A 23500-nucleotide genomic window follows, 5' to 3' on the forward strand; every position below is an offset into this window, starting at 1 on the left:
GACCTACTGCAAGTGACATCGTGACATCCCTCGGGACCTCGCTGACCGTCAGACCGGACGCTGAAAGCGTCAAAACCCTAACACAATTCCACAAGATGTAACTGTCAGTATGATTTCATGTTGGGAACGAAATTGAGTTAACGCCAGTCTTACGATTAATGATTTCTATGGATCGTGGCTTCGGCGCTTTGGTAATATCGTGGTGTCCTTTGCCCTATGTCTGAAGAACCACCTGGCTGCATTGATTTTAGGTCTTTCTTGCCCGAGGCCATCACATTTCCTGTCCAGATCTCCACACGACAGCTCGAGATGACCACAGCTAATGTCCACTTAAACAGAAGGCATGGCGCTAATAACAGTCTCGATATGACCATTACGGCTAGACAAGGTGAGCAGCCCTTCACATAGACGATTCTAGGCTTCTTCAACATACTCAGTCATTTGCCTGCATCAAGGGCCGATTAGGGATCTTCCGACTAGCATTAATTGAAGTAATATACCTTGTAATTACTATCGCTCTTGGCGTCTTTATTGCAATCGATCACAGGTTCATTTAAATCTCTCTTAAAATATCGTTGGCTACATATATACCTCGACATAACTGCTTCCACAGTTGATGCAGATGCGATACATCATTTCACAGAATAACATACACTCTCAAAGATGACGTAAATGAGTCAATGATATTGGGGATGAATCTAGCTGATGTCCTGTAATCGATGATTATTGCAACACATGACCAACGGAGCGAGTCTTTGATAAAATAATATATATTGTCTGTGATGTGTATTTCTTTCCAATATCATATTGAAATATGACTATATCTATTAATAGTGACACCGTATCGAGTTTTGTGCGTTTGTTATCTCACTTTATGACTTTATAATGAACATGGGAAATACTCCGAGTACTAGTTGACATTTAGATTTAACATCGATCTGTTGTAAATCTGGCGTTCTCTTCATTCTTCTACGGCTTGGCGGAGGAGGGCTGCAGAGATACTAACACTGGAAACCATGATGGATTTGAATCACATTTAATCTGAGTTCCATATCTGCAAGGTCGTGTTCACTGCGTATTTCTATAAATAGATGGTGAATGATGGATTGTCTATGTGTTAACAACGCGGGGGGAAGGAGGTAGGGGAGAGGGGAATGAGGGGGTTAGCTAGTGGGGACCACCCCAGTTTCGATTAATCTAATTGGATTCCACTGTACATTCCGCTTCGATAGTTTCGCCACGATTGCCTGGAAGATGCCAGTTTTTGTTTTTGGCTAACCCAGCATTACCTCTGCGCATGGTTTTTGACGTTCATGGTGTCGTGTCTACATGCACGGCAACAGCATCGTAACATTCTACAGCTTAACAAACCTGGTATAAATAGTAACCATTATATCCTTTCAACTAGGACCTGGTTCAGCTGAAGCTCCGGGGTCACGGGTTCTTTACGGTCGATAGTAACCTAGATGGCTCGGCCTTCTAAATCTTGCAGGAACGCTTGCTATCTTTTTAATGGTCTTTTGTGTGCTCTTCAAGCTCGCTGGAAAAAAGGTTGTGTTTATTTATGTTTTGTAGCAAACTACTCTGAAGGTTAGCATGGATTAAGCAAAAAGAGGTATAGTTTATAGTATATAATCTCCACAGCGGTAGTACGTTGTAGCGGAATTGAAAGAGAGATTTATGTTTTGGTATCGTGGTAGGACGGATGCTAGCTTTGATGGGGTCTTTGTTTTGGTGGCACTTCTTGGTATCAGGATAACGTGAGTAAGGGCAAGAGAGGCCACGAGTATCGGTTGTTTTTGCTTGTTGGGTGAGTGGAGGACTGTATACATGATGGATGAGCATGAACTGTAGATACTGTAAATAAACCTTGGGTGTCGATACGTTGTTTGGGTGTGAGAAAGGCAGATGGAGCTTTCATGGCGACCGTGGTTGTTGTAGGGGATGAGCTATAGAAGGGACAGTGCTGGCAGGAGAGACGAGAAAGGGTTAAAGGGAAGGGTTGAGGATAAGAGTTGACTGGTGGGTATCAGCTGGGTACTGGGTGGGTGGTTACAGGATGGACAGAGGTAGGGTTTTGACAGGATAAAGACTACTTAAGTGATTACCCAGAGGAGATGGAGGTTGGAATGGTATAGATGGTGAAGGGTAGAGGTGGGGGTCGATGTTTGAGACCTGGGAAGTAGGGTATGATACTGGTGGGAGGATGGGTTGAGAATAGATAAGCCGGCTAGATAACCCCAGCATTTGGATCTCGTTAGAACGAAAACAGAAAACATATATTAGAATATATATTTAAACATCTTTTTGATGTTATTCAACAAATAATTTGTTTTTGCTTCAGTTTTCTCCATGAAACTCCATAGCCAATGATACCTATAACACGACATCAGCTCATTCTGAAAGTTTATATTTAATTATCGATTTCAGAATAAATTTTGAACATGTGAATCCTCCCTACACCTAATGTATTCTACGTGAGTGTTCACTACCCTGTGAAAAGAGTGTGTGGAGACCTAACACCACATCCATGCTTTCTGGTGAAAAAGGCCCATCCGCCATTTCTCTCTCTGGCGAACCACATCCCACTGAGGGGACTATCGATAAGGCCAGGATTTATACAGTATTAAGCTTGGTTCTTGGTAGAGTTGCCGTTGGCTATAATCTTTGCGTTGCTGGAACTCGAGCTATGGCAGAGGATGACAGGAATATAGATTATTCCTCATGTACCTATATCTTACAACAAGCATCTCCACTGTTAGCATGTCTTGCTCCCAGTGTTAGCTATTGTGTCTATATTGATCCAACGCCTTTACGCAATAAAATCGAATTTCTGTACTCTGTATGAGATTGTTTTCAAGTTTAGACCTGATACCCAGGGACGGGCTTTTATTCACAACCGGCGCCTTGTTACATGTCCTTGTTTTTGACCACGGGAGACCCAAAAGCTCCCCAAGTAGCACACAGTACGAGCGTTGTGTGTTTTACCTAGGACGAATCGATCGAGGCCTCAATAATTACATCAAAGGCAGCCGAAGAAAGGCCGTTGTCGTTGCGCTCCAAGTACCACCAATATGGCGGATGTTGCTAGCCTCCAACCAGGCTTTTTTTTTTAAAAAAAAAAAGAGTTGAATAGTATCAGACCAAGGTGATTATTTACTACAGTGTGTTCTGCTGAGTGTTCAAGACTAGGCAAGGGTAGACTGGTCTCACCCAACTCTCCTCCTATAGATAATTTACGTTGCTGAAACATGTGTGTTTACAACGAAAGCCTTGGTGACGAGCGAGTTGCTATGGTTACCAGATTGTAGGGCATATCGACGAAGTTGTCTCTGCGCTCTTACTGGCATAACTGGTGAATTTATGACATGGTATATAAGTTTTAGGTTAACAATAGCAATGAACTTCAGCTAGCGTGATACACAATACCTTTGCTCTACATCAACGTCGGAAAACCATACATATCTTCTTTGAGAGCATAGAGAGACTTGATAAGCGGGAACTCGAGATACGCAGCGAGATGTAAATGATATGGATAGAATGTTTATTATGAGACATTTGATGTAGTTTTATTGACGTTTTTGCCATTGATGTAATTTAAGAGGCTCTGGTACTCGCTGTTCAGAGTTTGTTTGAAAATGAAGAGACGTCAGCCATTCAGAAGTCAAGACTATTGCAGCGCATGATTCTCACGTGTTATTGTAGGTTCGCGAGTTTAATGTACTGTTGTTCATATCACTGATATAAGCAAGTTGTTGTGCGGTGTTTATGCATTAGTCTGATTCTATGATTTGTAACATTGTTGTTTGACGTGAATGTATAGATCTGCATGTTTTGTATTCTCCCAAGAGAGTTGATAATGAAATCAAGTGCACACTTAACGGGTAATAATGGTATAGCGTTTTGAATGTGAAGTTTTGTTGTAAAGTGTTGGTTATATAAATGGTCTGTCACCACCATCACCACCATCATCATCATCATCATTATTATCATCATCACCGTCACCACCATCCACCCACATGCATAACCACCCGCATCAACAGCAACACCACCAACACCATCATCACATCACAAGCATTATCATCATCATCACAAGCACTCTCATCATTACAATCATTTTCAGTATTACTAACAGTATCAATGTTATTATATCAGGTCAATGGTTGAATTCATAAAGGCATTACTGCCAAAAGATGAATCACTGGTCCAGAACTATAATTGAATCATAGTCCAGTGCGTAACATTGCTAGCCATCGAGTATGTTTGCATTAAATACATTGCACCCCTGACCTCCCGTTATTGAATTACGGGAAAGAAAAGATCTGGAAAGCCAAATCATAGACTGTGTTATCATCTATTAAAAAAGACGAAAGTCTAATTACACGCCTCTGAAAACCCCCTCTGATGTGAGCAAGAAGGTTAGCAGAGAGCCATTTGGTCCTCTAAAGCCCATTCTGACACATAAATGAATCCACGGTTGCATAATCAGGGTCCTTAAGGCACTTTTTAGATTCAAAGAATAGCCACTTTTTTCTCGTTAATGTATTTTGTAAGACGTTTACCTTATAGTTGACAACACAAAGCCCTCCAGACCTGAATGTAATCAAAATGGCTCTCTGGCAGTTGGGATGTTCCAAGACGAAGATGGGCCCAGTCTAGAATTAAGGCAATTTGCATTTCGTTACAAATTCCCATAATTTGCCCAACGCCAGTCTCCACAATTGTCAAATATGAAATTGACAATGGTATTGTCTTGCGACGTGCTCATTGTATTTCGTAGAGGGCGCATAGTGTTAACCTCCTACCCAGCTGGTTCCCTCTCGGGGGCTTGGGGCTGGCACAGATCACCCTCGGGGCCTCATTTAGGCATGCTACGAAAAATCCTAAATTTCCATTAATTAAATGATCAAATGCCGAGGTTTCTTTCAAATGAGAATCTCAGTTCGACCCAGGGGCAGGAACGCTGTCTGTAGGGGGTAAGAAGTGTAGGGTGGAGTACTTCAGGGTTCAGACTTGGCAGCAGAGGGTTGTCCGTTTCGACCGAAGACTGGCGTTGACGGATGAAGTCTTCAAGACCAGACGGTGGCTCACAATCCTTGACTGGTCATCTGTCATCGGCTACTGCCCAACTGCTGTGGTCAGTCTGGAAAGCCTTCCTCCTCGATGGCATATTCTGTGAATCTTCGTTTGCTATGGGTTCTTTGATAGGCATTCAGAAATTATGGCCAGGAATCAAAGATTTCTGGGATATCAACTTCTTTATTTCTTAAACTCGGATTAAGAACAAACCCGGAAACACCGTGTTTAACAATTTGAAAAGTTATTTTTCTGTGTCAGATAGAACTATGTCAAAAGCTCAAAGACAACTTTTTGTGAAAGGACTGGTACTTTCTGTGATTTCAGAATTCGCGTTCAGACCAGAAAGCCTGTCGTTTTATTAGAAATACCTCAACAAATAGTGTAATTGTTACTAACAGTTATGAATGCTTAGTGTGGTTTAATAAGGTCTTGTCGTGTGAACAGCTTTGTTCCCAGCCTGGAGATTGAGGCCTTGTGTTCAAAATGTGTTGTGCATAGGTGTTATCCCCCGTTGTCATAGGATGTAATATTGTGGCATGCGGATATGAATGATTTGTATCATAACATTTTGCATCATATTGTGTAATATGGTGCTGTGTCCGATGCCAGATTCTGCTAATACTTTGGTTATCACGTTCTGCCATTATTTCTCACATATCGTACTTGTCACGCCATTATAAGTGTGACGTCATACCATTGTGTACGACGTTTTATGCCGTTACTTGTCATCGTTGCATTTCATTTCTAGGCCTGGCGTAGCAGTTTGGATGACTACCTTTTTAATACCATTGTAGGTGCAATTTTGTCATACCACTGTGTGTGTGCTACTATGTCCTACCAATGCACATGTGCTATTGTGCCACACCATTGTGTTTGGGGGCGGTGGGGTAGCCTAGTGGTTAAAGCGTTCGCTCGTCACGCCGAAGACCCGGGTTCGATTCCCCACATGGGTACAATGTGTGAGGCCCATTTTTCTGGTGTCCCCCGCCGTGATATCGCTGGAATATTGCTAAAAGCGGCGTAAAACCAAACTCACTCACTCACTCACTCACCATTGTGTTTGCTGTTACCACCCCACCATGAGTGACAATGAGATATACTTTAATGCAGAGCTCAGCAGTATTCCAGTAGCATGACATCGGTCTGTAAATAGTCTAGACCAGACAGTCCAGTTATTGACCACAGAAACATTGACCTGGACAGTGAAGACACGATGCCATGCATCAACCTAGTAGTGCAGCACGATCACCCGACCCCGTTAGATACAGCTACGGGCAAATATGACTTGGTGAAAACCAGGTCGATCCAGTTTTGTCGAACCATAGTGCAGAAAATGCAACACATACAATATGAAAACACATTGTATTTTATCTTGCTTCACCGCAGTATGTGGAAATGCCACCACGCCGCGTAGTATCACAGCATTGTATAACGCGTCACACGGGTGAGTGTCAATTTACTCTTCACAGCGACTGTTTATCAAACCCTACTGTAGGTTCACCGGTGACATTTCAAACAGGACTACAACCTCTGTATACACAATGTAAATGTACAACACTGGTCACAGTGAGGAGATTATCACTTGTTCCAACAAGAACCCTGAATGTCATTTTGACGAATGTTGTTATTCAAGTAATTGTCTTTTTATGTCTGCAAGGACGCAAGCCCCCAGCTCACGCAATCCTCCAGGGAATTATAAACCACTTATCTCCCCCTGACGGAAACTGATACCCACAATGCCACTGCACTCACTACAATCGACGCCGATGTTTAATTACGTTATTACGTGAATCCTTTGTATTTATTTAACACTGTTTTGATTGATTATTGAGCTGCTGTTACTTAATATGAAGCAGGTCACCTTTTCTCAGCAATAGTCGGCGAAAATACCAAGGGTCATATACCGTTACCCATTTACAATAATCGCTGCCATTTTAATACCTCGCTTTCCCTACAATGATAACGGCTGCGTAATACGGTAGATCCACATTAAAGATTAATCGGTAATTTGAGTTTACGGGTCCATTATCGTCTACCTAACTGAAATGAATGTTACTCTGTTTTCATATAGACTAGCGGTCATGGGCGGCAGGTGGCAGGCCACTGCTGTGGTGTTTTAGGAAATTGTGTCATTATTACCCTAACAATCATACTTAAGGAATGATGAATGGTGCTAGTCGTGAGAAGCTACCTCCCTTGCCATCTGATTGTCTGTTTAATATCACTGGAAACCAGGTCTGAGTGAGATGGTTGTGTTGGCACATCTAGGGCTAGATTAGGTCGTGGTATCACTGTGTTCCAATAAGTAGGTCTAGGTCAGCTGGTGGAATTGGTTGAGTTGGGAAAATCTAGGTCTGGTTAAGGTTACAGTAGTGGTGTATTGGTATAGTAGATGTCGTGTAGCTCGTTGAGATATTTTGGGGGGGCTTTGTTTTGTTTTGTTTTTGTTTTGTTTTGTTTTTTTCTTTTCGGGGGTAGTTGGTAGAGATGGTTGTGTTGGCTCAGCTACGTCTGGCGTAGCTGGTAAACGTGGTTGTGTTGGAGCATCTATCTCTGGGGTAGTTGGTAGATATGGTTGTGCTGGCACATCTAGGTTTTGGACAGCTGGTAGAGATGGCTGTGTTGGCCGTCAAGGCCTGGGGTAGGTGGTAGAGATGGTTGTGTTGGCACATCTAGGTCATGGGTAGCTGGTAGATATGGTTGTGTTGGAACAACTAGGTCTGGGGAAGCTGGTAGACGTGCTTGTGTTGACCATCTACGTCTTGGGCAGCTGGTAGAGATGACTGTGTTGGCACATCTAGGTCTGGTTTAGGTCTTGTCATCTTTTCGTTGGTACATTTTCCTAACGGTGCACGTAGGAAACAAGCTGACGACTAAGTGAAAGTCTACATATTGATTCATCAGCTGCCATCATTTTCTTTGATGACTAAGATTCAGAATTTACAATCGGTTTTCCGAATTTAAAGCCCTTGGTCTCAATTTGAAAATTATGTTTCATGATATTTCACGATAATCCATGTCTTTGTAAACACATTTCTCGCGCCACTTAAAACACTTAGATGGCACGAATATTTTGAGAGGACCAAACAAACACCGCTTCATCACTGCTCCCTGTTCAGACACGTGCCTGCTGTTGAAGTATTGCTTGTTCCTGAGAAGCACTTGTACCCCAAGTTTCTGGTCTGTCGAGTGTATCGCTACATCACATGCTGCTTGTGTTTTCATCTCGCCCTCCCCAGCGCCTCCAAGTTCGATTAACCCTCCCCCATCCCCTACCCCAAGCTACCGTGGTCCCCGTGTCTCCAAGACAAGACACCGTCCCCAGCCTTACGGAACGCGCTCCTGAACTTCAGGCTCAGCTAGCCCGGCGCTTCCTTCTTTCGTTTCGGCATTGTTGAGAATCCTTTAAATAAAATCGTCGTTTGGTACAAAGAATTTGCAGTGGAATGAATCATCTCTTCCTTTAGATTTGATGTGAAAAATCTCACGTGCGTGTCGCGCGCTCTTTGTCTTGTCGCGAGCAGCTCAGAGGAGTGACATCAATTTGTGATAATCACGGTCCAATTTCCGCGAGTTGGAATTCAAGAGGCTTGATACGGTAGACCAGCCGGAAAATAAAGCTTCAATTTTTGGCCAGAGGTATGAGAGAGACGAACCCGCGGACTTCTGGCAGATGATTCTAAGACATCATGTGTCAAAGACAATCCAGAAGTACAGCACCAAAGGCTTGGCCTGATCACGCTTGACAGTAACATGGCGGGCATGATGTCAGCTGTGTGCGACAACCTAGTGTAAATATGGCCGGCTAGATTTAACCGAGTTAACGTGACAAACAGAGGACTAAGAGTGGTGACAATGTTTAAATGTTGTTTTACAGCTGGGATGAGAATAGCAAGTGTTGTCAGCCTCGGTTTCGATTCATCCAATAGGATTACATGGAGTATTCTTGAAATACGTATCCTAATTCTAAGAAATGAATATATGCCACTTCGTTGGAGATACATGATTAGTTTTTCCAGCTCATTATTGTTCTCTTATGAATATTTATAAATGGTCCTGGTTGGCTTTCCAGCTAATTTGTCGCCTACTTAACACCTCCTTATAAATGACGAGATTACCCGAGCTAGCCATTCATCAGTGACATTGGAGGAAAGCCAGCTTGACTCATTAAACGATTCTGCGATCCGGGTATCCATTGTTAGTATGTCACGTGACATCGTGGTCAACCGGAAGTGTGCCTGCCCCAAGTCAAACCACTGTTTCCGATCCACAGTAAAGATGACGGCAGGTTGGGACCCCGGCACGTGCGCGAGACAAATAATACACAAAGGATTTGACACAGGAAATCTGTTTTTCGAACGAGGATTATAACTGGCAAAATATTGTCTTTTGGCAAATCATGAATACTGATTGTCTTTAACAAATTTGGTCCTGTTTGTCCGGGAACCAATTACTGACATCTTTAGAAATCAATAAGGAATAACAGGAGCATGTTTTTGTTTCAAAAGTTTTGCAGATTTGGCACGATGATTTTAACATGTATTTTACATGATTATTTTGAACTGAAAACATTTGGCATTGCTTGCTTTGCTCTGTTTACATACATCTTGAAATAAATGCACAAGGATGATAAATCGATGAGTTTGTCTAAACATATTCAGTTTTGTACTTGACACGATGTTATAATATGTACCTGTTAGGAAAAGTGACTGACACACAAAAAAAATCATGTTTTCTTCCGGAACCATAAAAAATGCATCTGTCAATATCAAAAGAAACAAAACAAATTTAGAAGTCAGTTCACTTAATAATTAATTAATTAATAGTTACGCAAAATGTGTGCGTGGTTGTGCAAGGAGGGCAGGACGTCTTCACCAGCTTCACGAACACCTGGTGTCATTTCTTATTCTCAACCATCCATATAATTTCCATCGCTGTTTTGCTTTTTACGCCCAATGGAATCTGTTTTGGCGAATAATCGAGACTGGTTATTGTCAGTCCTTGACGTTTTATATTCCCGACCTGCACCTGTGGGCGGTTAATAAGTAATTCCCTTCTTCTGTTTGTTAAACGTAACCTTGTTGTAGCCCAAGTACATATGGATGATTGATTGGGGAGGCCAGCGTTGATTGCCCGTGTGTGTATGTGCACATCCTGACTTGGATCTAATCAGCTGAGGGCAAGACCAGCAGGTGCAGGCTCCGCACAGCGATGTCTGCTAACCTACCTCCCATTCTTTGACATAAAGCCATACTCTCGGCACTGCTGTTCAATTATTCCATTATAGACCCCGAGTCAGCCTATTCTCGTGTTATAGTCCCATACAAGTTGTTTCTACGAATTGGGTATGCATGTAAATGCTACATAGTCTATCGATTTGGCGCACAGTAAAGGTTTCAGGTGCTATTTCGATCGGCAAATTGGTGGATTGTTGTTGAAAGTATTGTAGAAAACTGCAATATGCGAGACACAATTATAATGTGTCCAACGGTACAGTTCTATTTAATTGTAGCCGTTTAACTGATATCAGTAACACTTTCTGGGACCAATATCTGCCGGATATTACAAGAGTAATCAATTCTGCTATTGATTGAAATATATTAGAATTACGCCGTCTGGAGACCCAGTAAACCCATGACAGGGTTGAAATAAACATGCAACGGGTTATGTCTATGATTGTATCACGAACGTTGACTGATATAACAATCACACTGAATCTTTCAAAGCTGCATGGCCTATTTCTCTATGTTTTTTAATCTCAATGATTCAGAGGTTGGGATGATGACGTCACGACAAGGTGCGCGCTCTCTGCACGTGCCATAATTGATGTCGCTTTTAGAGCTGAGATTAAGACGAGATTCTTCAATGAAAATCAATGAAGCCTGGCTATAGGACTGCCGCAGTTCCAGAGCTCGTTTTCAGGGGCACCGGAGGATATAGGTCGGGGATCTGAATGACAATAAGAATACACCCAAATAACAACAGAGACCCAGAATCACGTACAACTATGCTCACATATTCATTATTCTACAATGAAGAATGGACTAAGAAATCTGACAAGCCCTAATTAGGGTCGTTGGCAACAAATCTGAAATCCCCTGGGGCTAGCTGATTATCGAGTAAAGCTGGGTTCGGATTGACGAGCAGGATCGATTTGAAAGCTTTGTGTCCATAGTCCCATCTGACACTACTGGGCTTCTGCATCACCAAGAACTCTACCCATCCTGCCCATCATCCTCATCATGCTCCACTTGCCCATCCCCTTCTTTCATCCTTATCATGCTCCACTTGCCTATCCCCTTCTTTATCTTCAGTCAGTTCTCAATACACGTCAACCTGTTTGATTAATTCATTGCCCTCAGTAAATGTTTCACAGAGTCTGTGCCTTTTCTAACAATAGGACATGTTTCCAATCAGCCAAACGTACCTACATCCCTGATGGAGGATCTCCAGAAGCATCTTAGTTCCACATCTCTATTCTGCATCGCGAGCAGTGGAGCCATGAAGCAGGCGTTGCTGTAAACACCGTTAGTGGGAGTGTAGTCACCGGGTCTACATTTTCACTGTAATAGGCATGTTTATGGGCATCCAATATCTCCGTCTACCAGGTCAGTGATGAAGAAGAGGACCTGTTTGATGTTGAAGGGTCAGTAGGAGAATATCTTCACACTTCATAGGTCTGATGTTTCAACAGCCTAACCCGGTTGTGATGTGATGGGGTTTAGCTTCAGGTCATATAATCAACGTCGTTCATACAGCCCACGGCACGTCTTATTAGAAGAATATGGCGACGTTTTTAGCCCATGTCCATCACGACTTCCGCGTTAAAGTGTACCTATAAAAGTGGGCCATTTCGACAGTGGCTATTGATAGCATTATGCTCATTGTTGTTTTCTGGTTATGTGTGGCAAATACTGCACACAGCAACATACGATGTGATTATCTGTCAACGTATCATGTGATGCGTCATAACGTGGGAGGAGATATAACATACGATAGTGACATGTGACGACATCAGATAGTGATACTAACAATACATGGTGTGGTGTCTGTCAACAACCACATCAGTGATAGATAACAATGTGAGTGATATATAGAAAACAACAGTGATATGTATAACATGAGATTGATATTTATATATAACAATATCAGATAGTGATATGTAACAATGTCAGATAGTGATATGTAACAATGTCAGATAGTGATATATAGCAACATCAGATAGTGATATATAACAAAATCAGATAGTGATATATAACATCGTCAGATAGTGATATGTAACAACGTCAGATAGTGATATATAGCAACATCAGATAGTGATATATAACAACATAACACAGTGACATGTAACAACAAAGATCATTACGTACACAGTATTAGTACAACACAAAGGATTCCACATGTTTTCTATCATTCACTCCTTATATTCACTTCTCACAGTTATGTCATCGTCATTTCCACTTCTCTGCACGATGTGGCAAATACGTAGTGGCTCAGGATTGGTTTAATTCACCTCTTTGGTAAACTGGACAAATTAAAAGATGAGCAGATAAGGGATAAAACAAAAGATGAACAGAGGCACTCCTTTCGTTATCTGTTCACGTTTTACCTGAACACACAACAACATTTGTTCCGATCACGTTGGAAGGATACGTGTATCAAATATGTGACTTTACATGTGCAAAGAGAAACCCACTATCATTATACACAATATAATATAGTTTGTGAAATCTTTTCGGATTTGTGTCCCTCGGAGAGTCGATTTCTCAAAAGCAATTATCACAGTGTCATGTGGTGCTATCGAGTTGGTTAGGAAATTAACCTTTATCTCATCGTTAACGAAATGGACTTTATATTGTAAAATCTTCATTATATTAATATCGCTGCCAGCTTTGTTGGTTAATGAGATCGTGCACGTTTGCAGTGATTTGGTATTACAAAGCCAAATAAATACCTTGTTCGTGCTCCATGTGCTCGGTCGTGCAGCATACAAGGACAAGACCATGATGATTGAGATTGTGCATGTCTAAATGCATGATTTATTCACAAACATCAACGGATGACTGATTCGCGTTGCGTTTCCAACAGGGTGCTGGTGCATGTGTAGAGAAGGAATTAAGATTGGCGTAAAAGATGTGGACTCAGGTTAGGAAAGTGAAAGTATATTTTTGTCTCTGGTAGTTTGTTGTTCAAACTTTTATTTTTCGATAACGAAAGTACAATATTATGGGCAATCACGAAAAAATAACCTGTTACTTGACCTACTGTACTCACCACCATTGACTGCTCTACGCCCTTGACTACTCTACTCTCCACCCGGGATACTTCCGGGTCAGCTCTACTCTCTACCCACAGAACACTTCTTGGACTACCCTAATTTCTATCACTGAACACTTCTTTGACTAGCCTACTCTCTATCCAGGATGCTTCCGGGCGAACTCTACCTTCTACCCACAGAACACATTTTGGTCAACCCTACTCTCTACCCAATAAACTTCTTGGACTAGCCTACTGTCTTCCCGTGAACGCATCAGGGACTGCATTGCACTCTACCCAAGAACACTTCTAGGACTACCCTACTCTTTGCCCAAGAACACTTCTTGGACTTGCCTACTCTTTACCCAAGAACACTACTGGAACTGCCCTGCTCTTTACTCTAAGACCATTTTCACTTAGAAAGGCGCCCCAGTGAAGTGGAGATATATAACTTGAATGGGGGGAAATTATAGGACCTGAATGGTAGAAAATTGATATATTTGTGTTTATCCGTATTACAGGTAGAGCAGGATGATATCGAACATGGTTCAGGGGTGTTGAGACAGACTACTGAACTATCCTAACCATGAATGAAACATATCTGTTCCTAACCTCCTAAACCGCTGACAGATTCTACTCTCCAACCCAGAACATATCCTTCTTCCAGCCTACTCTTCCCCTGCAAGAGTCTCCTCTCCAACCTCAAGCGTATCCGTTTCTATCTGAAACACATTCGCACATAATTGGTGTTCCTACAGAGTTATGAATAAGAAACATTCTCAACGTCAAGTTAGCGAATGGCAATGACTGACGACACCTCGCTTTCATGCATGACTAAACATAACTGTGGATGTTTCTGACGTCCTGTCAGAACCAATCTTGATATTAATGGTCGGTGCGACTAGCAAACGGATGTTACAGACAACAGGAGCGTCATGGAGTGTGACGGCCTTCCGTCGCTGCCGTCCCGTCAACTGCAGTTGGAACCCCCTGTCACGTCCATGATGTCGTAACGGTGTTGTGACAACTTTGTGACGTCCCTGTCAACACCATAGTGCGCATCGACGCTGCCTGCAGTACAGGTTCCACTGATAAGGGCGGGACAGCCCACCGTCCCCGATGTGTCATGGCGCTGTACCCCCGGGACACTCACCCAGAAACATCCCAGACTGTTCATGACATGCTTTTCTGATTTTTAATTACATTTTCTGATCTCTTCAAGGTTTCACCAAACCCGCGGGGCAGTCTGTCGAACCCATTAAACGCAGCAACAATAGACACCGTTCGCCTAAATTTAATTGTTTAACGAAATGGCATCTTACTGCTTCAAACACTCGGTGCATTGGGTATGAGACCAATAATGAAGTCTCTGGGTTTGAACCCCTGGGTTGGAAGTGCAGATTTGTTAACAAGCTGCCCGCTAGTTGTCGCCAGTTGGTAGACGATAAGAACCCTTGATGGAACAAAACATGCACAGACGCGGCTTCACGGGAGCTCTCTAACCTAATCACCATGTTCCCTGCTTCTCAAGATAATTAAAATCTGGTGCTTCATTTAAACACCATAAGAAACAGATTCATCAGTTCCCTAATTTGTACAGCTCTCATTTACGGCCTTACTTGCTGCAGGATCCTTGTTAGGAAATGACGTCATAGCGTAATTAAATGACGTCATAATCAATTCAGATAACAGCATGAGTGGTGTTGTATTTAAACCTTTTGTCACCTCCTGTTGGGATGCTAATTGTATCTAATTAATATTTTTAACACATATGTGTGCTGACTTTGTATTGTGGCACTTCAAAGAGGTTCACGAATTTCATCAATTTTCTCTTGATGATGTGAGATCCGTGCACTCGTTGATTCTGTCGTTTATCGGAAATGAACTCGGGATAATTAATTATCAAATAGCAGTATCCGAGTTGTACGTCTTCTCGCAGTGTTTATAGTTATGCGTTGATGTGGGGCAGCTCATTCAGAGGCATTAATTACCGCAGCCACAGAACGCATCTCATCTTGAGCACAAACCGACAGAAACATTTGGAGCTCGTTTCCAGTGCGTTCACATACCTGGGAAGCCATTTGAGGAAGTTCCACAATTACCAAAGTGAATTGGAACGACGCCTGATTGAGGGCTGCTTTGATGCTCAGAAGGGCTGCACGCAACTAGCGCCCATTGGCATGCCGGGAGATCCGAAGGGAAGGAGATGCGTGACACGGACAACTGGTTACACCATACAATTAGTACAAGCTTAATAAAGATGCCCTTCTTATCAAATCAGTGACTGGACATTTTGATTCAATTCAATCTGTACCATCCAGTTAGACGAAGGTCTCGCAACAAGTGTTAGCGCTGTTGCTGCTGAAGGCGCAGCGGGTTGCCCGGGGCAATGAGTATCATCATGGGAGACAGATTCGGCGCTGCGGTGGCTGGGCTGCGAATTGCCAATATACCAGTTGGGACGCAGTGTCTATCCCTCCCGCCATCATCATCGACAGCCTCATGACACCAGTGCCACTCAAACGACGGCCCGAGAGCGGAGGTCTCATCACTACCTTCAAAAGTTACTCATCCGGATATATCCCTTTTGACGTACTATTTTTTATCTGATGCTTGATCCACGCTCCAATTCTAATGTATTTGCTTAGGTAAGGCGTTATTTGTTGACTTTCACTGGCAACTGTAAGCGATGTCCGTGTTTGCTCAGAGGCGAAGAGCTGCTTGATGTAGGGATGCATGAGATAAATGGTGTATTAACTGTCAGCTTGTCAGTCATGTTGGCTTTGCGTATTGAAAGAGAAGGGGGACCTTCACAGTGGTAATTCGGTGATGAAATACGCCATCGAGTTCTGTTTACTCCACAGTGCGTGTAATAGCTTCTCAAACTGTGCTGAGTCGACCCATCTCATCTACAACCACGGATTCGATGATATCGTCATTTAATGACTCCGAGATAAATATCTTTCAATTATTGCATAGTGTGCTAGATACTCGTTACCGACGGCATATCAGGGAACCGTACACAGAGACTGAAAGCGTTCGTAGTGTAGTTGAAGTTTGTGTCTGCGGGGACGCCGGTTCTATATACCCTTTAAATCTACGCCCTCAATGCCGTGAGACACCTTTCAACCTTTGTAAGTGTGAAGTCAGCCCATTGCAAACACAACTGAAAGCTTTCCATGGAAGGCCGATCGGTTCATAATCTTGGCCTTTGTGCCCTTGTAACCAGTACCATTCTCACCATAAGTCATTAACCCATATACAGTGTAACCTGATTAATCCGGACATGAGTAATTCTTTAAATTTGCTTTGATTGACAAATACATCATATACGATTTTTGTGGGTTTTGCAAGAGGTGCTCGCTAAAGAGGTTTCCATATTAACAGGATTCGGATTGACGAGGTTTTGTTGTATTTGGCACTCGCGAGTATTACAGGCAACAAATCAGATGAAGTTAGAGTTCATATGTCTTAGAGAACTTGGATTGCGAACCATGTCAGAAATATGTTCCCGGTAGGTTGAAATAGTAATCTGACTGTTAACATTAGACAGCTGCGGCTGCACACTCCCCAGGGAGTTGAGAACAACATCAGGTGCTCACCGATCTACGGATAGTAATGCCTAATCTTACATAGGTCCAGGCTATCTTGCTGGAAAAATTCTACTGTGTAATCGCCCTAATTATAAGACAATCGAATACGACCCAGTTGGTATTTGTAAATGTCAAGTATATGATATGGTAGGAAGAAATGTGCAGTCAGTGGTCTGTGTTAATTACTTCCTTATGGCTTGACGGGAAATTGTACCATATGACCTCACTGGAAGGTACAGCACTTCACGTCAACCTCGACGAGGATCGAGGTACACACACAAAATGAAAACGTGGGGCGGCCATGTTGCGCGGTGATTTGGCCTTGACATTTGAGCCGGATGTTACAGATCGTTATTGATTTATAACATGTACCTGTTATGTTTTTGTTAGCCAGCTGATGCAATATGCCATTTATGAGTAGGCGGGATCTTTATTTTGTTCAGGATTTTGTTTTATTTTGTCTGGCTGTTATTTTGCACGCTTTTCGTGAACATGCTTTCTTGAGAACATCACGTGATAGAGCAAATTGGATGAGCTAAATTCCATCGACTGGGGCATCAAATATTTATATGAACACTCTAAGAGCTTAACATGAATACTGGAATATCGTGACGATGGAGGCTTATTTGGCGCAAAAGTAACACACATTTATTTTTTGGGTGTTGCCTGGTGTTGCTGAAAAAAAATACTTAAAGCAGGAAATACGAGTATCCTTACTGCCATGTGGGATTATGACCGTCAGTATTAGACTTCAGTATTAGAAAGCTCACTGGAATGTGTGCCTGTTTGTGTCGTGCCAGGTATTGTGTTGTAGGGTGGCGGAGTGTCCAGAACTAAGATTATGGAAACTTTCTTAGAAAGTTACTGCATGGCACTTACGACCATCTAAACATTAGGAGAGCTTCGAAAATCTAGGTCCTGGTGGTTGAAGCGATCTCTGGTCACGCCAAAGGCCAGGATACGATTCCCTACATGGGTACAATGTGTGAAGCACATTTCTGGACTCCCGGCGTGATCCTGCTTGAATCTTGCGGCGTAAAACGGAACTCACAAATTCGCTATTGTTTTCTAAATGATTTGTCAAAAAGACAAGCAAATTCGTTTTGAAGAAGCAATATTGATGTCGAGCTTATAACAATATAACTATTGACGTAAGTTTATGGATCTGGTTGCATGGTCGGATGACGTCTTTGAAACAGGAAGGGGAGGGATCGGGCGTTGGGAATAACGTCATTTCTACCAGATTACGTTTTGATGAATTGAAATACCAAGACATTTTCTCTAATCATCAAGTCCATACCACGATTATCGGTTTCCCGCATGAGTTTCATTTCCATAATAAATGCCTTGTAGCTGTCTGAATCAGCTTTAGGAAATAGCTTCATGTCTTCTTCGATGATAATACGTTGTGCATAATTTCACAACAGTGCAGTGTGCGGAGTTTGCATGTTGTTTTCTACCATGATGCAACGCGTGTTTGTGGATTGCGACGACCTCTTTTCGGGAACGTCCTATCACACACACGACCAAGTTGGGGACAATGGCCATATTCTTGAGTGATTAATTTCAGGCAAATTTAGCAACCCAAAGTCGATTATGGCCAGCCGAGAGTTTGAACTTGCCAAGATTTTCATTAACTCTCGCACAAAGACGAAAATATTAATGGTTTTGTCAAAAATGTCTCTCATTAAGCGATATATTTATTAGCAAATTTTGACCGCCATGGTTAAAAATAATTGCTTGGCTTTTAGCGAATTTCTTCTGATAACAAAAACACCCGCGAAGCGCGGAGAACCCAAATAATAGCCAACACACTGGCGGGATTAAAGTGAATTATGCTGAAGTTAATTAAGCCAAATCTCTGAGATGGCGAATGCAATAATAACTATATCTGTTCTAGGTTACCGGCGGCCTCGAATATTATTTGATGAGAATCTGAGCATTGATACGATTTTTGATGACTCACGTGCTGTCGGTGTGACATGTCCTGGACGTGATTCTAGTCTGGTTCACCTCTTCCGTGGATTAAGTCCCTTGTATGATCAGTATCCGATGTCACTATCAACTTGTTACCATTGTCCAGTAGACACAGAGACTCTTTACTGTCGTCTACCACCGTGGTTGTTGTGAATCTGATAAATGACAATCTGAAATATGAGGAAGGGCAAACAGATGAGGCTTGGCATTAATCTTCGGTCGATGGTAGTGTTCATCTGAACAGCTCGTCGCCGAGCCCCGAATAGGCAGAGGGCCAGACACTCGTTTGCTCATTGTGTGTAACGCGATTAATGTAAAATGGGCAAAATATTTCATGGTCGTTTTGATTAGCTTTGACAGAGCAATGAATACGATTCATTTATCCTGATACGTCTGTAAATTCGACATGTTCGTGGGAAAATATCTTAACAGAGTATTATTGACATACACGAAATTTTCAGCTATCGACAGCTTTGTAAACACGGACCCCCAGATTCAACTGAAACCTACACCACAGGAAATGGCTTTCTGATTTAATCACAAGCACTTACATCCAGGCTGACAATCAGGGCGATGTTCGATACGGACACTGACGTTGTCCTTAAAACAGATAGCACAGGCTCGCTCCGGCGGCCTCGATGTCCATTGCAGCTGTAGATTAACGTCACCGCCAAGTCTGTATGTAATTACCGCTCAAAATGCTGCCAGATTAGTCCAACAGGATTACATACATGTTCTACACAGGACCTCCCCATTCATCACATCTTATCTCCCATGTTCCACACACTCCCGGGCGCGCTGTAATTTATCAGTCTTGCAAATTTAATTCAGATAAGATAATATTTTGATTGTGGAATAGCGTTGCCAAGGATGCTTCTTGTAGTGGTTACACGCACGCAAGGAAACACTGGCCAGGATCAGTGTCTATTCAACTACAGTGATTGATAGCTACATTGCGTTTAGCCTATATAAGACCTCAGGTTGTGATCCCTCGAAGTCACGATCCCATAGCATAGCACTAAGCACCACCCATTCCGTCGCCATTTTAACTTTTCCATAACGTTATTTGATTTTCAGAAAGGAGAATTTATCGAAAGTTAAGATATTGATAGACATGTTGCGTTTAACTTATATGAGATTTCCGCTTGGGATGCCAGCCGTCTTGAGGAATTAGTAAAGTAAAGGAAAGAGTATTCGATACCGTTTAAACACCATTCTACATGCACGAAAGATTTGATTCTGATTTCAGTCATAGAAAAGAGTCATGTTTTCAATCCATTTAAAAGACGTTGATGTATATCTAGTATTGGGTTTCATTTTAACATGAGAAATGATTTAACATTTGTAGATTTAATCTTTATCGGCGTTAAGCTTTTTTCTACTTCAGAATTTTAATCGTGCTGCTTAGGAAATATGAACTGATTAAACTATTTATTTTAAATAATTAAAGCACCAATGATATCTATGCTACTACAAATTTAACGAAATATAACTCATTTTCTACATTCCAACGATGAAGCGAGTTACAAGATATGAAACGTCGAAGTTTCGATGATCCACCTCTGTTTGGCAAAAAGTAAAAAACTCTCATTTCTGGTTCTTTCTCAAAATTAGCTACATGTGGTATGATATTTCTGTCTATACCTCACTGGCCCATGCTGCTGCTTAGGATTTCATGTTTGTAATCATAACATTATCTTGAAAATCAAAGAAAGAGAAAATCCCGGGTTTGAAGATCTTTGTAGATGTCTGTAACTAAGTGACAGACGTAGATTTAACTATCAGTATATCTCACACTTACGTTGTCTGTTTCAGCCTACCATTGCACTTTCCCGGTAGAGTGGCGCGGCACTTGGTACCAGAGTGGCGTGGCTCAAGGCAAGCTCCAGATTACCAAACACAGCATATCGCAACGAGGCCATTGCGTCAATAATGTGGGCACTAAATATCTACTTCTGGATAAGTAAGTACTATATTCTTGCGTCATGTCATGCTTTTACCGTTATGGGAATCTTTCAAGCATGAAATGGAACGCAGAAACACATTTACCGTTATGAAATCTTGAGCGTCTGGAACAACTCATGGAAATACAGAATACTTTGTCAAGTAAAGACTGGAGTTCCTTTCAATGGCTCTTTAGATGTGGGCTCAAGCTGATTCAGAATTATATGTTCTTGTTTTACCTTTATGTAATTAGTGTATGGAAGCAACACCAAACGGGCAGTTTAACAAGGGTACATTTTACTAGATGCCAGAACGAACAGGCCAATCTGAAGAGGTTCTAGTTTACATAGTACGATGACCAAAATTCCAGTGTTAAATGGTACCGAAATGTTTGATGCTTTCGTGAAGGCTGGATTGTCCACTTTATCGAGGGTCTAAGAGTATATGACATCCCCGATATGACGACATTGTAGTTTACATTACCAGGATTTGAATGTATAGAGGACCGAAATACTGATGTGCTTAAGGTTTTCTAGTCTGTCTCACAGTCCCTGAACCATATTATTTTCCTTTCTGTCAAGCCATCTCTGCAACGTCACACCCTTAAATGAAGCCAGTCTAGATTTCCTCAGGATCTGAATCTCTGGTCTCCCTGGGGCTCCTTTTCACTTTACATGGGTTTTGAGGGGTTTCTATCAAAATTATATATATTCAGAGGCTAAGCGTTAGCCTAAATGATTTCATGAAGGCTTGGCTGTCCCTTTTAGAAAGGGTCAAGAAAAGGACATCTAAGGACGTAACAAGACACTTCCCATTGTGGTTCTGCGTGAGACCGTCTGGCGTCATAAAAGCGGAGACGTGTCATGGTGTCCTTGCCTCCCAATTCCGTGTTCTAATCTTAATAAGGTCATCTAGATTAAGAGGACATGTGATAGTGTTCTATTCAATGCATTCAAAGACCCTTCAACATATTTCAACCAGCGGAATGGTATTTTCCCGGAAGCGTGCAAGATTTGTCATGTTTGGGTTTCAACGGGTTAGCCAGTGCCAACCTTCATCAGGTCTTCATTACAAGGCGTTGAAAAATTGCAATTAATTTTATCTCTGAAAAATGTGTTTAATTAAATCCCTCTCAGTCAAGTGTGGTGTTCCTCGCCAGCGGGATTAAATAGTCCCAAGCGCTTTTACTCATTACCCCTTTCCAAAGTGCGTTGGTTAGCACCCGTATCGTTGGCACCGACTGCTAATACACTGTAATGGACTTTGAGTGTGTGTGCTCCTGTAATGACTTAACACTGATAACATTGACACGAGCCCCGGCCATTCCTCTACTCACCAAGAGGGGGAATGTCAAAACTTCATAACCACAATATTCACACACAGTAAGAAAATTAATGGGATTAATCAAAAACGCAATAAAAGTGACATTTAAAAAAAATGATATTATGGAAAATATTGCTATGAAAATCGATAAAAAAATCATATTTGGGATTTTGATACGACCCCTACGATGTAGCTCCTTGCAAGGACGCACATGCCCGTCTTAAAATTAAAGATTGGTAATTTAACGTTAATTATGCACCTGGGGCCTGGCATTCGGCGCTGGCTGACGGAGGCCTCTGTCGTCTGAGTTTCGGCGCCTCGGCACAAAGGATCTTCCCTTCTCACAATAACAGGAAGATGTTTTATTGTGGAGGGTGCACGGAACACCCTTCATCATACAATCTCTATTTTCTGCATGGCTACTACAATCTTGTAGTGAATTCCGACACAAAGATTTATAATTGTTGTCAGGCTGCATAGAGAGAGACTTGATTCCAAGAATCCTGCCAGATATGCACAATGGTCTCCCCCAAAGCAGATCTGTGAACGAACCAGCATGCAATGGACGTGGAATTGGCTGAATTCTTTTGTTTTTTGTGTTATAAATTGCTTTCTCTGTATCTTCTAGTCGGCTTGACGAGAACTAAGGGATGACGGTTTCCATTAATCACAAGATAAGTTAAGGTCATGGGGTTGAGGTCAAGGTCAACTTGGTGCTTACATTTATCACCTCGGCAAAGTACATTCACAGCTACCATATTCTGTTATTAAATGGTTCAGAGACAGGCATTGTTTTCAGTTCGTATTAGCGGTATGGTATTTAGAGGAATCTCACACATACACACGCACGTACGCGCACACACCACCACCATCACCAATAGCATTATCGTCACTGTTACCACACCATACCACATACATTTAACCTCTTCATTAGTCACCACACCTGTCAGCACCTCATCTCTTGAAAGCACACTAATGAACATCACGCCACTAAACACAACACACCAATAAATACCAAAAAACGACAATACCACAGCACCATTAAACACAACACTACTCAACTCAACACACCAATAAACACCATATCAGTAAGTAAACATCACATCAGTAAACGCTACCCTACTAATCACATAACAGCTCAAAACACCACTCTACTAAACTCAACACATCACTAAACTCCACACCAATAAACACCACCCACCTCTAAACACAACGAATCACTAATAAACACAACCCACCAAATAAACCCACCACACTACTGAACACAACACATGCCAATAAGCAAAACACCACACCACACCACACCACAAAACGCAACTAAACACAAC

General features: G+C 42.1%; 1 protein-coding gene across 1 annotated transcript in view; it reads left to right on the forward strand.

Moving 5' to 3' along the window:
* LOC137291481 (uncharacterized) overlaps nucleotides 1-23500 on the forward strand; it is an 87311-nt gene that overhangs the window by 20964 nt on the left and 42847 nt on the right. The window contains exon 2 of the mRNA XM_067822834.1: nucleotides 20721-20868. Within this exon, the coding sequence (XP_067678935.1) occupies nucleotides 20721-20868 (148 nt within the window). The remainder of the gene's footprint in view (nucleotides 1-20720; nucleotides 20869-23500) is intronic.

This window comes from Haliotis asinina, chromosome 7 (genome assembly GCF_037392515.1).
Source record: "Haliotis asinina isolate JCU_RB_2024 chromosome 7, JCU_Hal_asi_v2, whole genome shotgun sequence".
NCBI classification, from domain to species: Eukaryota; Metazoa; Mollusca; class Gastropoda; order Lepetellida; family Haliotidae; genus Haliotis; species Haliotis asinina.